At 43.6% G+C, this 16747-nt stretch overlaps 1 protein-coding gene across 5 annotated transcripts in view; it reads right to left on the minus strand.

The window, feature by feature from the left end:
- Positions 1-16747, minus strand: part of GUCY2C (guanylate cyclase 2C) — a 118792-nt gene that overhangs the window by 15840 nt on the left and 86205 nt on the right. For all 5 annotated transcript variants that reach the window (XM_060112439.1, XM_060112435.1, XM_060112437.1 and 2 more), the window contains 9 exons: positions 16440-16545; positions 12866-12928; positions 12176-12247; positions 11612-11716; positions 7398-7484; positions 6133-6265; positions 3979-4116; positions 3085-3173; positions 56-147 (listed from right to left, as the gene is read on the minus strand). In XM_060112439.1, coding sequence (XP_059968422.1) covers positions 56-147; positions 3085-3173; positions 3979-4116; positions 6133-6265; positions 7398-7484; positions 11612-11716; positions 12176-12247; positions 12866-12928; positions 16440-16545 — 885 coding nt within the window. The remainder of the gene's footprint in view (positions 1-55; positions 148-3084; positions 3174-3978; positions 4117-6132; positions 6266-7397; positions 7485-11611; positions 11717-12175; positions 12248-12865; positions 12929-16439; positions 16546-16747) is intronic.

The raw sequence follows: 16747 nt of genomic DNA on the forward strand, positions 1-16747 counted from the left end.
GCTATTATTAGAAAAATCTGAAATTAGAAGGGAAAAGTAAAAATTTCAGCCATACCCAAATATCTTGGCCAGTGTATTCTCAATTTTCTTGAAGTCTGGCCTCTTTTCTGGATCTTCCTCCCAGCAGTTTTTGACAAGCAGATAGACCTGGAAGAAAGAAGAGGTGTAAGTGAAGTAAGTCGGAAGGAGAAAGACAAATACCATGTGATATCACTTATAGGTAGAATCTAAAATAAGGCACAAATGAACCTATCTACAAAACAGAAACAGACTCACAAACATAGAGATCAGACTTGTGGTTGCCAAGGGGTGGGCAGGGAGGGAGTGGGATGGACTGGGAGTGTAGGGTTAGTAGATGCAAACAATTACATTTAGAATGGATAAACTACAAGGTCCTACTGTACAGCACAGGGAACTTTATTCAGTATCCTGTGATAAACCATAATGGAAAAGAATACGAAAAAAAGAATATATATGTGTATAAGTGAGTCACTTTGCTGTACAGCAGAGATCGGTACAACATTGTAAATCAACTATACTTCAATAAAAATGAATGAATGAATGAATGAATGAAGAGGTGGATCAGCTTAGAGGGTGGTATCCTATCCTATTCTGTTCTGGGATGGCAGTAACCGAAGCAGGGACTATTTTTAAAACATCTCAACTCTGACAACGAGGATGAAACGGCCCGGCTCCCTGTGTGTATCTCAGTCACTGCCGCCTGCACTACCTTGCCTCACCCTTCCCCTTGATCCTAAACTAAAGAAAATGGAGATACCGATTTGGACCAGGTGGGGTTGATGGGAGAGACAAAATGCTTTACGGATGGACGTTTGCAGGCTTTGTGCGGGGGACGGCAATAAACAGCTGGGCTCTGTGGGTAAGAGGCAAGTGACTCTAAATGAGTGAGGCTCTATGACGTTAGTTTTCAGCCATGCCTGACCGTGGAATCGCCTGAGCACCATTCACAAAACTTTTTATGATTTCGGGAGATTCTGAATTAACTGGCTTGGGAAGGAGCCTTCTTAGGGTTCTCAGATATAGCAAATAGAAATACAGGACACCCAGTTAAACTTGAATTTCAGATAAACAACAAATAGTTTCTTTAGCACAAGTATGTCCCAGATGTTGCATGGCCAAAGGACACTAATCTATACATTTTTAAGTTCCCCAGGTGATGCAATGCCCAGCTGCGGTGAAGAGAAGCGAGGAAGGGGAGGTACAGAGGGAGAGGGAGACGCGAGGAAGCCTGTGGAACCATCTTTCATTTGACACCACTTGTTTGCAGCTTTTGTGGGATCAAAAAGCATGGTGAAAACCATTTGTTTTAAATAATAGGGCTTCCCTGGTGGCGCAGTGGTTGAGAGTCCGCCTGCCGATGCAGGGGATGCGGGTTCGTGTCCCGGTCCGGGAAGATCCCACATGCCGCGGAGCGGCTGGGCCCGTGAGCCATGGCCGCTGAGGCTGCGTGTCTGGAGCCTGTGCTCCGCAACGGGAGGGGCCACAACAGTGAGAGGCCCACGTACCGCAAAAAAAAGAAAAAAATAATAATAATAAAGTTTGTTCTTCACTCTGACCCCAAACAGGATCACAAATGGTACTGGATACAGTCCCTGCCTGCGTTCTTTTGCCTTAACGAGAGTCCCTGGGGAGGGACAGGACCACGGTATGGAACCGTGGTTGCCTGTACTCACCACGAGGTGATGCTGCTGCCTGGGAAAACGATCTGCTGGCTGATGCCTTAGCAAGGAAGCGACAGAAGCACTGACAATGGGCTGATAGGGCACCTCCAGTGAAACAGCAGATGCTCTTCAGGCATTGCCAAGTCTTGGAGTTTCGGGCCTGTATTCTGTTGGAACCAGCTACTAGAAAATGCAGTCGAATTCCTCATAGCCAGTTCCAGAAGCATCCAGCCACAGGAGTGAACTGATGAGGAGGATGCTTTGGTGAAAGAGGTTGTAAACAACATGCGGATATACTCAGGCTAGAAAGGAGGGTTTGAGAAGAGAGATGCTGATGTGTGGGGAGGAATCCAAGGATCCAGAAAAGCAGGAGGAAAGGAAGGCATGAGGAGAAGCAAGGATAGAAGCAGATGTAGCTCAGAACCCTGGGTACAACCTGCCTTTAACGCTGAAAAAGAGAGAGAGAAGTAAAAATGGCCCATTCATGCCCAGCAGAGTCTGGCCATAACCGCATCTGGCAGGTTGCTTGCAAATTAAAGCAAAATATTTTTATCTTTATCCTGCAAGGAACAAAAGTTTAAAAAAATTTTTTAATGACCATAAATATTTTTTAAACATTTACTTACCATCTTCTGGATTATAAAAGCTCAGATAAAATTCTAAAAAAGAAAATTAGAATTTTTTCCCCCACAGGCCTTAAAGGCCTTTGTGAGGCATTACAAAAAAATTAAGCAGATACAGAGAAAATCTCCATTTTCTTCAGAGGAGGGATAGAAAGAGTGAAAGTACATTTCTCTATTGTTTCTAGATGTTGGAATATTTATTTTTTAATGAGGTAGTATTTATAAGCTTAATATGGGTATCACATGGAATCTTGCTCTTTTAGCTCCTAAAAATCGAGAATGTAATGTGTACTTGAGTTCCTTCCTGAGTTGGGAGTATGGTAGGCTGATAGTGGCTCCCAAGGGTGTGTCCCAACCCCTGGAACCAGTTACCTTATTTGGAAAAAGGGTCTTTGCAGATGTGATTAAGTTAAGGGTCTTGAGATGGGGAGATAATCTGGATTATTTTGATGGGCCTGATTGTAATCACATGTATCCTTATATAGGAGGGAAGTAGAGGGAGATTAGACAGACAGAAGAGGAGAATGTGGCCTGGAAGCAGATATTAGAGCATTGTGGCCACAAGCCAAGGAATGTCAGTAGCCACCAGAAGCTCCTGGAAGGAGCAAGGAATGGATTCTCCCCTAGAACCTCTGGAAGAAGCATGACCTTCTGACAACTCATTTCACACTTCTGGCTTCCAGAACTGTAAGCGTCTACATTTCTGTTGTGTTAATCCACCAAGTCTGTGGTCCTCTTGCAGCGGCCCAGAAAAACTCCATGCAGGGAGATATACTCACTTCCAGCTCTTTTTCCTCTGCTGTTTCCAGGAACAGATCAGGGCGGAAGGGTTTCACTCCATTGGAATTCTCCACTCTGAAAATCTTCTCTGGTGGGGTAGGAAGAATTCAAATTACAAGAAAGAATGCAGCGTGAAGGAATTTTAGCAGCCGCCGCCAGACTCTGAATTGGTTCACCAACCCTGGGTGGGTACCCAGTGGGAGTGTGGCAGAGCCTAGGCCAGCACTTGACAGACAGATGTGAATGAATGGATGGTCCACCAGGCGAAGGGGTCTCATGCCCCCTTACACCCAGGAGATTACCTTAAGTTAAGGCTACTAACCCTTTAAAACTTAACTCAGAGACCGCTGTCTTAGGGAGGCTTCCTCTGACCAAGACCCTAGCCTGTCCTCCCTATATCCCTTAGCTACCTCCATCCCCCAGACAGGTAAGAGCTGGCACATAATAAGTGCTCAGTAAAGCGAGGACTGGATGAACAGAAGGAGACATTTCCTCCCCGAGAGGCCATGTGACAAAACCATAGATCTGCTCTTAGTAAGAACTAAAATATGTGTTGTCCCGCTAGAGTGATCTTGTTCAGGTATGAAACAGACACACGTCCCTTATTGGAATCAGAAGAAAAGCAAGAAACTGTAAGGCGAGATTCTCTAACTCACAAAAATGCTGACGGTAGTGGCAGCTGGCAGTGGTATATTGTCCTATGCTTTTCAGAGTCCTCTAACGTTCATACTGTCACTGAATTCCTCCAACTACCCTGTGGAGTGTGGAGGGTGGATGTGACATTGCTTTTGCAGATGAGGGACTGAGATGTGGTCACAGAAACCTCAGGGTCTCAGCCAGCCTAGAATTCCTGCTGGGTCCCAGAGAAGGCCCCCGAAGGGTCAGACTCTCACCCTTCTGGTCCCGACAGCTGAGCGTGTAGAAGGTTTCTCTCCGCAGGATGATCTCCTGGGCGATGATCCCATAGCTGTACACGTCTCCTTTCTGAGAGATGTTGGCTTGGCGCAGGTGCTCCGGGGCAGTCCACAGGTCTGTGCGTTCAGAATGGAGATCGCGAGGTTGAGGCGGGGTGAGCGGCCCAGAGGTCCCCGACTTGCTTTTATGTTTAAGTCCCTCTACCATGCTGATGCTGGTGATAGGGCAGAACGCACACTTGCCTTCCAAGCTGACTAGGCAAGGCCAGAATTTGGGTGAGGAAATATGGCAATGCCTTCCCTAAAACTGCTTGGATCGTAGTCCTGAAACCCTCAAGGTCTACCTAGACTAGCTCCTGGGGTATAGGAAGCGCTCAGTAAATATTTGTGGGGTGAATGCAGTAGAACGTAAGAGGCTGAGGATTTAATAGCTTACGGAACATATGGCATAAACCTATGAAAGCCTCTATAAATATTTTAAAACTATATATTTAATGTAATATAAAACATTATCAATACATATATTGATAATGTTTCCTAAAAGAAAATAAACAAAGAGACCATCACTGATATTTTCTGGGTGTGACATACTGGCAGCCATGAAGTCAGCTATTATCCACGGATGTGTTTTCTTTGGTGCTCGCAGTATTATTTAAAAAAAGAATGCATACACTTTACTCACGTTTTACTAGTGTGCCTGCTACTCCTAGTGCTTTCTATCAAGTCTACTTCACACGAGTGAAGCACTCCTGTGTCCTGTGTTTGGCTCCTATAGACACTTGGGTTTTGGACCCCTATCACTTATCTTATGTACAATAATGAGGGCATACAATTAATTATCCTCCAACATCCCTTGGAAGTTTTCCAGGATCACCTAGCTCCTTGCAGACTTTTTGAGATTTCTACCTTCAGCATTTTCAATTAAATAAACCTACAGATTCATGTGTTTTCAGTACGGTGAGATGCTTAAGATGAAGCACACTTTCCTCATTTAGTTTTCCATCCAACTGTTCACTGCCTTTTTGAATTTATGTCTTGTGAATTCATGTGGCTTGTGATTCGTGAACAACTGATCCTAATGGTTAAACTTGTGGGAAGGGAAATAAATCTACTTATGCTAAAATTTCCGATAACCGACCCCACAGATAGGTAGGTATAACTGGATGATGTCCAGAAGGATCGGATTTGGCCTGCAGTTCATCTGATGCTGTGTCATGGTGAGTCATTTCATGAAGGTGAGTCATTTCATGAAAGAGATTTGCTCACTCCACGATGAGCACTGCTTGGCACACAGTAGGTCCTCAACAAGCACTTACTAGATTGAGTCCAATGTCCTAGCATCCTTGACATGACTGAAGAAGTGGGGGGCAGAACTGTAATTTTTCATCCATTAAGGGAAAACTAGAGGATTCCAAAGTAGAATTAGAGGTAGAATTTAGTTTTTGGATCCAGGTAGTATTTTGAGGCATATATTGAGTCCTAGCCTTCTGAGGCTGTTTAACCCTGAATTCTAGTAAAGAACAGGTGAATGTTCAACATGAAAAGCCCTTTATACTTTACAAATCATTTTTTTGTGTGTTACTTTTTTGACCCTCATCACAATCCTGAAAGGGCGAAGTATGAATATGTTTTACTGATAAGACTTTTTTCTTATCATTATCATTTCTTATCATTATCCCAGATAAATGAATGAAGTCTAGAATTGGGAAACTGGTCTTCAGCCTTGTACTCTATCTTCTTGGGCAAATCTCTTAACCTCTCTGAGCTTCAATTCTGTCTTCTACAAATGAAGAGGGTTTGATCAGACGATTTCTAAGATCTCTTACTGCTCTAACTTCTGTATTTTCTCACGCAGTCCTGCTTCCACAAGCCAATAACTTCTTCATGATTTCTCCCTGATATCAAGGGACACACAGATGAAGGAAATCCACAGAGGAGATTTGTTCAACTCGACAAGCAGGCACTGAACACTGAGAAGGGGGTAGTGCTGGAGAATGACCCAGCTGATGCCTCTTACAACTCCAAGTGTTTATTTTCTGATCAGTATCACCATTTCCTGAACACCTTACATGGACTTGTGAGAAAAAAAAAATTTTAAGTGGGAAACTAGTAAAAATTTCATTCATGACAGACCTTTTCTTGGAGGTAAAATGGAATTGCAGCCAAAATCAGTTATCTTCACCACCATTCTACTATCCACCACGCAGTTGGTGGATTTCAGACGACCGTGGACTTCTGTCTTACTGGAGTGCAGATATGACATCCCCTGTAGTTTTTCAGATAACAGGAAAACAGAGATATGACACTTTTCAGCAGCTCCATTATTTTAAGGAAAGAAATGACGTTTTGAAATTATTTTGGCATGCAGATAGAATCACCATCAAATTTTAAATTTGATTCCATTATGTTTAACTTAATGTTGTTAAAGCCCCAATGTTTGCCTAAGCACTGCATCTAGTTTTGAAGCCTATTTAGGTGACACAGTAAAAGGCAATTGTCTGAAGACTCTGTTTAGTAGTTGTATATAATATGAAGCAAAGATTGATCCTATTTTTTTAAAAGCGTTTCTGCTTACCACTTATTCCGTCTGTGACCTTGGGTATGTCTCTAGTCCTCTGCTACCTCAATGAAAAAACATGAATAAGGCCTTGCCTTCCTGAAGGGAGGGGTGAGGCTAGATTATTTCCTAAAGTCTAAATGGTTTCATTCTATTTTAAAATAGAATGTTTCATTCTGTTTTGAAAGAGGAAGCCCTTTTTGGGGCTGATGTGCCTCCCCCTGGTGGCCAGAGGTGGTATTGCAGAAACTGGTGTTTGGCCTTGATCCCAGGGATGAAATGTACCAAATAAGGTATTGTGTCACATTTTTTCCAACTGATTCTGATCCTATGTGACTTTCAAGTGATTTAAGACTGTATCACACAGCTTACTCTTGGGACTCGCTTTTCTTCATTCTTGAATGGGGCCCTAGTTACTGGTATCCACTTCCTTTTCATAGCACATCTGGGAAATATACATGTCCAGATTTATTATTGCCTCATGCAAGACGAATGCCTACCCTTAATATTTTCTCTTATGAAGATGAGGATTCAGTCATCTTCTCTGAGACCTTATGTGATTTTTTTACTTCCAGAAAATCTGTGAAAATATGTGCCCCAAGCCCAGTGTAGGAAGAATTTAATAATAAAAATAATAATGGCCAACATATATTGAATACCTGCTTGTCAGGTCTTATTTGGAGCACATGCATTGTTTCATAAAATCCTCATGACAACCCTATGACATAGGTACTATTTTTATTATCATTTTACAGATGAAGAGACCAATGCAATAGCTCGCTACATCTGTCTTCCCAGATTTAACTTTCATAAATGTCTTTTGTGTTTGTGGGTCTCTTACCTTAGCAATGTCATACAAGACAGAGATCTTAAACTCCCAATCCATGAATGTACCATCAGGATAGGAAATTGTGTCATTTAAAACTTCCTGAGCAGGAGAAAAAGAAGAAGATGAGTTGTCTGAAGGAGGCTATTGTGGAAAGACTGTTACAGGCAAATAATGACTTTCTGATCATGAGGCCTTGGGCTCAGGAACAAGTTGGAACTCCATTGTCCCGGTTTTCCTGAACATGTGTTTCTTTTCTCTCTGATTTAAGAAACATTAGGTGGTTCTTATCCCAAGGAGATGAGCAGGAGATGACCATAGATCCAATATACCGGTTCTTCCACTAGGAGTAAAGGAATGAGCAGGCACCTGCCAGGAGTGGGGTCGTGGGCTGAGACGCAGGCTCTGTCTCAGCAAAATTACCCGAGTGTTTTTCAACAAGGAATTGCTATTAGGAAATTCCTTCATTAGGCTATGTTTTCACTTACATGATCAACTGTATCCATTGGCTTAATACCGCTAAGTGTTTCTTCCGTTTACTAAGTCCTCTGTCGTTAAGACAGAGCGCTTGGACTTTCACGGGAACTGTAGGACCTAGAATTTTGAACTCACAGTATTAACGTGATGATGGTTCTATCAAGATACAGGGTTTTAACTAAGCTGAAAACTATTCTTCACAGTAAAACTCTAAACAGCACCCTGAGAACCTAACAATAGTTTCTTGTTTGGGGAAAAAGCCCAGTTTTAACTCAGGTACTGCACCAATAGTTTCCAACAGAGGGTCCAAAGCCGTCAGTCAGGTAAGGAGCTGTGGATAGCAGGCCAAGTTAAGGGAGAGGAGTTCTGAGCAGACAGACCCTAAGTAACTCTTCCCTTGAGCACTGACATTTTTTATGTTTTTATTTGTTTACTATCTCTTCTCCTTACAAAAATGTCAACTCTGTGATAATCTTCATTTACTGGTGTATCTGCAACATCTATTAAGTGTCTGGCACAGAATAGATGTTCGATAAATGTTTATTGCATGAATGAATCAACTGTGCCTAAACAAGGTTAGCCAAGGTTGCTGTATATTTTTTTTAATTAATTAATTTATTTATTTTGGGGCTGTGTTGGGTCTTTGTTGCCACGCGCGGGCTCTCTCTAGTTGCAGCGAACGGGGGCCACTCTTCATCGTGGTGCGCGGGCTTCTCATTGCGGTGGCTTCTCTTGTTGCGGTGCGCAGGCTCTGGGCGTGCAGGCTTCGGTAGTTGTGGCTCGCGGGCTTAGTAGTTGTGGCTCACGGGCTCTAGAGTGCAGGCTCAGTAGTTGTGGCGCACGGGCTTAGTTGCTCCGCGGCATGTGGGATCTTCCTGGACCATGGATCGAACCCACGTCCCCTGCATTGGCAGGCGGATTCTTAACCACTGTGCCACGAGGGAAGTCCTGGTTGCTGTATATTTATAAGATGGGAAGTATATTGTTTTTACTCTGTCTAGGGAGAGACTTTCTCATTTGTTTCCCCACAGCAGTAGTTTTCTGATGGGATTTGCCATGGGTTGAAGCCTAAAGGGATTACATCAGGGAGGGGAATGTAGTTTGCAAAGGCACAGCCTTTGCTTTGAGGCTCATGATACAAAGGAGTGGATAAGTTTCCTGTAGAAGCTTCTGTGTGGTCTGCTCCCAGCATGAGTCTGCAATGCCAGATGGGGGGCCCAGGACCACTCAGGTAAATGAAGTTTCCCACCATAGGGTAGAGAGTCAAAAACACTACGCAGGGCTTCCCTGGTGGCGCAGTGGTTGAGAGTCAGCCTGCCGATGCAGGGCACACGGGTTCGTGCCCAGGTCCGGGAAGATCCCACATGCCGCGGAGCGGCTGGGCCCGTGAGCCATGGCCACTGAGCCTGCGCGTCCGGAGCCTGTGCTCCGCAACAGGAGAGGCCACAGCAGTGAGAGGCCCGCGTACCGCAAAAAAACAAAACATAAAAAAAACACTACGCATATGATATTTAAATGTTGGCTAGGCATCTTAGGGATTAAAAGACCGTGTGAAACCCTTTGACCAGGCTCTGTTAATTGGAAATTTCTGTTGCATTGAAAGCAAATGAATCAGATATGGTCTAGCCTTTGTATGGAAAACACTGAATTTTGAAAGACCTGAAATTGTTATTATTAGGAATGTGTTTATTTTATTATATCAGCAGCAATTTAAACGATCACTTCAGCATCAATTAAAATGATCATATGGTCCTTCTCCAAAGACCTTTTGATATGATGCATTAGAGTAATATTTTTTCCATTCGTAGAATTAACCGTATCTAGTTGTATTACACTTTTCATATACAACTGGCTTAGTTACCAGTATTTTATTTATAACTTTTCCATTTACATTCATAAATGTAATTAGTCTTTAATCACATTTAAGTATCAACTTTATGCTAGCCTTGTTGAATGTTAAATGAATTTAGAGGATGTTCATGTTTTTAACTTTAGAACAGTATTTACATAGATGATGAAAATTATTCATTGAAGTTTAGAAAAATTAAGCTGAATCTGGTTTTCTTTGTAATGGGAGTGTTAATTTCTTCTATTGTTACTGACCTCCTTAAGTTTTTACTTTGAGTCAAGTTTTCATGATTATATTGTTTCTGAAGTTTTTCCTTTTTTTTTTTTACATTTTTTTAACTTAATAGTCATGACATTCTTTCATAATTGAAAACATCTTTTTCATAGCTTTATTTTTTTTAATTTTCACTTTTGTGTATTTTTATGCTTGTTTTAAAGACTTAATTAGAAGTATGAGAAGCTTGTATGTTTTGTAGTTTTTTTTAAAAATAAACAACTCATGAATGCACTTTAAAAATTTACCAGTTTTATAGTAATTGAATTGTGAAGGTTTCCTGTCCTTAGGCCACAGTTATTCTTCTAAATTTTGCATTGAATACTTAGATTATTTTTTTAAGAGAGAATAGCATTTAGGGATATAACTGTTTTCTTTGAAGATAGATTTGAGTTTATGCCATACATACATTTTTAAAGCTACATTCTTTTTTTTTTTTTTTTTTTTTTCTTTTTTGGCCACGCTGCGTGCGGCATGCAGGATCTCAGTTCAGGATCCAACTCGTGCCGCCTGCAGTGGAATTGCAGAGTCCTGACCACTGGATTGTCAGGGAACTCCCTCTTGTGTTTGTCTTTTTTTTTTTTTTTTTTTAATTGAAGCTTATTGAACAAAAATATTTAAGTTATTAGTTCAGCACATTTTATTATCTTAAAATTTTATTGAATTATGAATGTTTGGACCTCTTTGAAGCTGCTGCTGCCCCCAATGTTAGTATTCTGGCTTTGTTGGGGAAAACATTGAGGTTTTTAAGAGATACGAGGTCGGAAAGGAGCCCATAGGTAGGGTGACCACAATTCCTGGTTTGCTTGGGGCCAGTTGCAGTTTATGTCTGCTGTTACCACATAATTATTTTGTTACCCCCTTTCATTCTCAAAGGATCCTGAGAATGAAATTATATGGTCACCCTACCCCAAGGTATTTAAAAGGCTGAAACCTCTTGTAACATATGCCTAGAATGCGCTCAAGGTGAGCAGCAAATATTTCGATACTCTTTGAAGCAACTGTTCCGGTTTCCTTCCTGCCCCACCCCCCTTCCTCGACACCTGACTTTGTTTTTTGATTGAATGCTTCTGTGTGTGCCTGCCCTTCTGAACTAGCCAATGATTGGATATTCTTAGCTCGATAGTTGGTTCTTCCCAAGAACTTGCCTCAGTCCTGTCTTTCTTTTTCTGCTTTGGACTTGTTCAGCCAGAATTCCTGACCCCATCTGGCAACTCCTGGGTCATCCTCAATGCTTCCCAAGGGAGACGAGGGTAGGATTTAGACAGAACTAGGACTTAGGAACAAGCCTCCTTGCTGTCGTAATGACCATCCGGTCTCCTTTTAATACGAAAGCAAGTATGCCAGTAAAATAAAATGAATCAAGAGGCAAAAACTCTTCCACATCTGTTCTTTGTTTTTTCAAGTCTACACTCCTGAATATTTCTTAGCTAGTTTTCTTATAAAGATATAATATGGACGACTGACAAAACCTGAGTGATCTAGTTTGACAAGCATATGGGCCCATACACTTTTCCTGATAACTCTCTGATATTATTTCACTGAGTGAGCCTTTAAAATCGCTACTAAATATTCTTTTTTTGCATACGGTTGGCTAGTTAGGGAACTGGAAACGATCCTGGTTCCTTACCCGGAGGGATCCTCTCTCGCAGAACTCAACAACCCCAAAGATCATGGAATCAAGCTTCACCGTGCCGTAGAACTTGGTTAGGTTGTAATAGTCAATCTGTAGCAACTAAGATATAACATGTTTATTTACAAAGCAGGTCAGCCAGAAAGGAGCGCCTGAGTAAAAACTAATATGTTAATAAAACATGCCGTGTCTCAGATCTCTGGGAAGATGTATTGCTCTTGATACTATGAAGTGTCAGTTCATTTCCTACTGCACTTGGAATTACATCTTACCCCACAGCCTTTCTTTTGTCAGCAAGGGGACTTGAATACAAACCTTTGAGTACTCTCAAATCCCATCAGGACCACTTTCTAGGACATGCCGACATGTTTTACACCATCAAACATCACCCTTCAACATATTTTGGTAGAATTTTCAGCGAGTATGGTCACCCATTTCTCGGTCTGAGGGCTTCTTTGTCAGCCTCCCCAATAACACCTTGCTCCACCAGGGACCTCAATGCTTGGGGAAAATGGAGTGAAGCTCTTTCTCACTTAAAGGTGTTAAGTAAGGGACACATACCTTGTTCAATTCTATCTTCTGTTTCTCGGTGAAATTGCCATCGTTGTGCTTGAGATCCTTTAGAATCACTTGCTGCAAAGATCCATTGAATTAAGGAGATAATGTAGCATGACCACTCATATGCATGTTATAATAATTTGCTCACGTGTCTATCTTTCCACAATACTGTAAGCTCTCGAGAGTGGTAACACTTTTATTGCTGTTTATATCCTTGGTAACTAGTGCCTGGGATATAGTAGGCTCAGATGGGAATGTTTCTTAAAAATGACTAAATGAAAAGGAAGGAAGGAAGGAAGGGAGGGAGGAAGGGAGAGAGGGAGGGAGGGAGGGAAAGAAGATACAAAACCCCCCTATGGGATTGTAATATTCCCACTGCAATGAGCTGAAATATATACAGGGTTGCCTGGACTGCTCTGAATCTCTTTAATTTTTCCTTTTTCCTTCCTTCACTCTCCCCCTCTTAAAAATTCTATTTTTCCTTCAATATACTCATGACTTGTGAGTGTTGTAACCCTTGAAGCAGAGCCCTGCCCATCCCTGTGAAAGGCTCCAAGAACAGCACGTGGGGTCAGCCCGGGCACCCCGGCCATCGCACTGCCAACATCAGAGCTGGGGCGACAATGAGTCAGAAGGCCCAGCACCACATACCCCTGATTGAGAGTTCAGAAGAGCAGAGGAGACTAGAGTCACCTTTTTGTCGTATTTGCACTGTCGTAGTCTCTGGATTGTATCACGTCTCTTGTCATCCTCGATCTGGCACAAGGAAAGGCCAATTATTCCACAAGCTCCATATCTAGTCTTCCCCCGCCCCCCCCCCACCTGCCAGACAAGACTGAGAGGCTCTGTGGGTGGGCTGTATCTGTTGTAGTTTGCTCACAGCACTCTGGGCAGGCTCAGAAAAATTGTCATAATTGACTTGTGTTCCCTCCCTATCATTCTCACCTTCTCCCTCCAACGGCATCTTCCTTCCAAGTATCCGCCAGCTTAACCCTGGGTTTTCCTCCCTTCCTCCTGTGGCTTATTTCAGCCAGCGATTTCCTTTGCTTCCTTCTCTCTCAACTCCCCCATCTATTGGGAACCATTGCCTGTAGCTCCAGACAGATGGTCTTAGGGGAGCATGTTGTGCATCTGAGTTGCGAACTCATGCCTAAATGCCCAAGTAGCAACGCAAGTGAGGACACTGTGCTGGGGCTTCAGAGGGCAGCCTCATCAGCTCTGGGTTCAGCCTGGAGTGGCCAGATCATCTGATTTGTCAAAAGAAGCTTGTAATATGGATTTCCTATGCCATTCCAAGATGTTTGTATTTGGTAATTAATTTTTTAAAAAGTTAAATATGGAATGAAACACAACACACACACACACACACACACACACACACACACACACACACACACACCCCTGCAGGCTAGTATGGCTCTTGGTCTGCCAGTCTAAAGGCAGAAAAAAGAGTGAGAACTATTGCATCTTTCCAGTTGATCCTCATAAAAACCTGTGTATTATATTTTTTAAAACTTACTTCATACGGACATTTTGAAAATGTGAGTGAAATAAGTTATATCCAATTCCAAGCATGATGCCCAGCACAATGCAGGCTAATAAATGTCACTTGTCTCCCCTTCTCCTGTTTCTCATTTTATACATGAAGTACAAAAGGGTTACACGAGGGGATTCCCTGGTGGCGCAGTGGTTGAGAGTCCGCCTGCCGGTGCAGGGGACGTGGGTTCGTGCCCCAGTCCGGGAAGATCCCACATGCCGCAGAGCGGCTGGGCCCGTGAGCCATGGCCGCTGAGCCTGCGCATCCGGAGCCTGCGCTCCGCAACGGGAGAGGCCACAACAGTGAGAGGCCCGCGTACCGCAAAAAAAAAAAAAAACACCAAAGGGTTACATGATACCACATGTGGCCTAAGAACATATGGAAACCAAGCATGACTTCTGGTCTAGTATTCTTTTCACCCTCTCAGGCCTCGATACGTCATTTAGACCATTTGAGCCTCAGTCCCTTCCTTATCTGGGCAATCCTAACTCACAGGGATACCTGGGAATCAACTGAGACAAAGTTGGTGACGTTTTCTTGCAAGCAAAGGCGTTTTATCCTCAAATAAGTCCTCTGCATCTTTACCTTTTTTTTTTCTGTCTGTTGCTCCCCCCTGGGGCTTTGCTGACTTCTCTCCCTCTGGCTGCCTTGGTTTTCTGACCCTCTCTCTTCTAGCCCGGGATGCTTTCTTCATCCTCTCGCCCCTTAGTCTTGCTTCCTTATCCAGAGCTCGAACCACCGCCTGTCTGGTTGTGTGGCATTTTCCCCTCTTGCTGACTTTGCCTGACCTCTGTGGGCCTTCTCTCGGCCCTGCCGGACTCAGAGCAACGGAAGACCTCTCCATACGGCCAATTCCCAGCTGCCTGCTCCCTAGCTGGGCTGCACCTCAGAGTGACAGCGACTCCCCACTGCTCTGAATCACCTCTAACCTTCCTCCTTCTCGGTTACTGTCCCCAAGACCTATTCCTTAGCCAACTGATGAATTAACTCATAAGAATTCTGTCAGACCTGACAAGGGGTAGATGGGGTATACTCCTAGGAGTATTTATATTTTAAGAAAACGCACAGAGACACAATGTTTTAGGCTTAACCCAAAAGAACCAAGTGCAATATTGGGGTTTTGAGGCAGTGGGGGAGGCTTGTGAGGAGTGGAGCCGTGGCTGGACGTGGCAGAGGTGAACCACGTGGGAGCCCATCCTCGTGTCACACCAGAGGCAGGGGAACACTCACTCCTTCTAAAGGTCTCCTCTCCCCTTCCCAGGGTACTGCCGGTAAGTCATTCAGGTCAATAAATTCTCTCTTTGAAAAGCCAGTAATCTGACGTTTGTTTACACTGTACTGTGAATGACCACAAGATCGATTTCATCCTGACACTTGCCTGAGACAGATTGGTCTTTTTTTTTTTTAAATTTTAAAAATATTTATTTGGTTAGTTAGTTGGTTAACTTTTTGGCCACATTGCACAGCATGCGGGACCTTAGTTCCCTGACCAAGGTTCGAACCCGTGCCCCTTGCAGTGGAAGCTCGGAGTCCTATCCACCAGACCGCCGGGCAAGTCCCTGGTCTTTGCCAACAGCACCTTTATTTTTGTGGTTCAGAATGTAACAGGAGCATCGCTTTCGAGCGTGGCGCATTTCTGGAGGATGGGAAGACCCAGTCCTTGCACAGCCGTGAGGGGACCTGAGGCACCAGAGTGCAGCGTGCAGGACTTGGGGTGGAATGCCAGGAGCTGGCGGAGAGGCTCCAAGCACAAACCTGACCCATGAAACAATTTTACTTTTGCTGATTCTAGGCAGGGAGGCACCCCAGGTCACACGATCCTGTTGGCTTGGCCCTACTCTGAGGGACCCTGCTCACTCCTTCACGTGGAGGTTCTGGGACTCCATCTCCTCTTAGTATGCTTTGGTATAAAACCTCTGATAAGGCTATGGTGCATGGTGAATGTTAGGATCGTGGTCCTCACGGTTACACAGACTGGGTTCAACTTGTGGCCACGCTCCTGAAATTCTAGCCCTGTTGCCCCAAAGTGCTTGGGAACAATGAAATGGGTCAATGCACCTGGCACATAACCAGTGCTCAGGAAATGTTAGCTGTACCATTTGTAGCAATCTGACTCACTAGCTGTGTGTGATCCTGCCCTGCTTCTCAACCCTTTGCCCTTCAATTTTCTCATCAGCAAAATTATGATGATAAAGTCCATCTCATGAGGTCCTTGTGGGGAGTGGATAAGACCACTTAGGTCCCGCATCAACCTCAGTGGATGGGAGGAGTTATCATGGGCTGCTGCTGAGATTTCCTGGCTGAGGGAGAATGGGGGCAAATATCAGCAGAGACCTCTTTTTTCAGCAATGAGCAAGTAAGTCGCACGTCTTTTAGTCTAAGCAGAGTAGTTCCCCAAGGTTTAGAGGAACTCAAATGCTCTACCCATTTCCGTATCCCTTCCATAAAAAATTCTCACTCTGTGCATTTCTCTTCTGGGTCAAATGCAAAGAATGAGGAACACACCATATCTCAGCCTCCACCAAAGTGTTCACTGGTTCAAGTAGCTGACATTTACTGCAATGAAGAGCCAAGGGAAAGATAGGAAGCTGAGAGTTCGAAAACATCTAAGTCTTGGATCCTGAAACAAATGATCCTGGCCTGGAACATTTCATACCATGTACCAAAGTCTTGTCAAATCCCTGGCAAGTTGCACCAGCCCTTGCATTCACCAGGTAAGGGACACTTTACCTTTAGGCTAACATGGTTGGTCTCGTTGGACTCCAGGGGCAAGATATTTTCAGGAGGAATGTGGAACCACTTTTTCTGACGAAGTGCATGTTCTCTCTTATATTTTCTGTGAAAGGAATAGAACCAGCCAATAGGTTTGTATTAGTATTCATGCCATTCGGTTTCTGAACACTAGGAGAAATCTAGAGCTATGATGCCCTCAGGTGGATACGCGGTGAGTACAGCTGGCCTAATGGTGTGACTCCATGTTCTCCAAACTGGTGAGTGCTGGCCTTCTGTGGACCTGTAAGGATTTCTGATGGTCTTCT

This window comes from Mesoplodon densirostris, chromosome 11 (genome assembly GCF_025265405.1).
Source record: "Mesoplodon densirostris isolate mMesDen1 chromosome 11, mMesDen1 primary haplotype, whole genome shotgun sequence".
Lineage (NCBI taxonomy): Eukaryota > Metazoa > Chordata > Mammalia > Artiodactyla > Ziphiidae > Mesoplodon > Mesoplodon densirostris.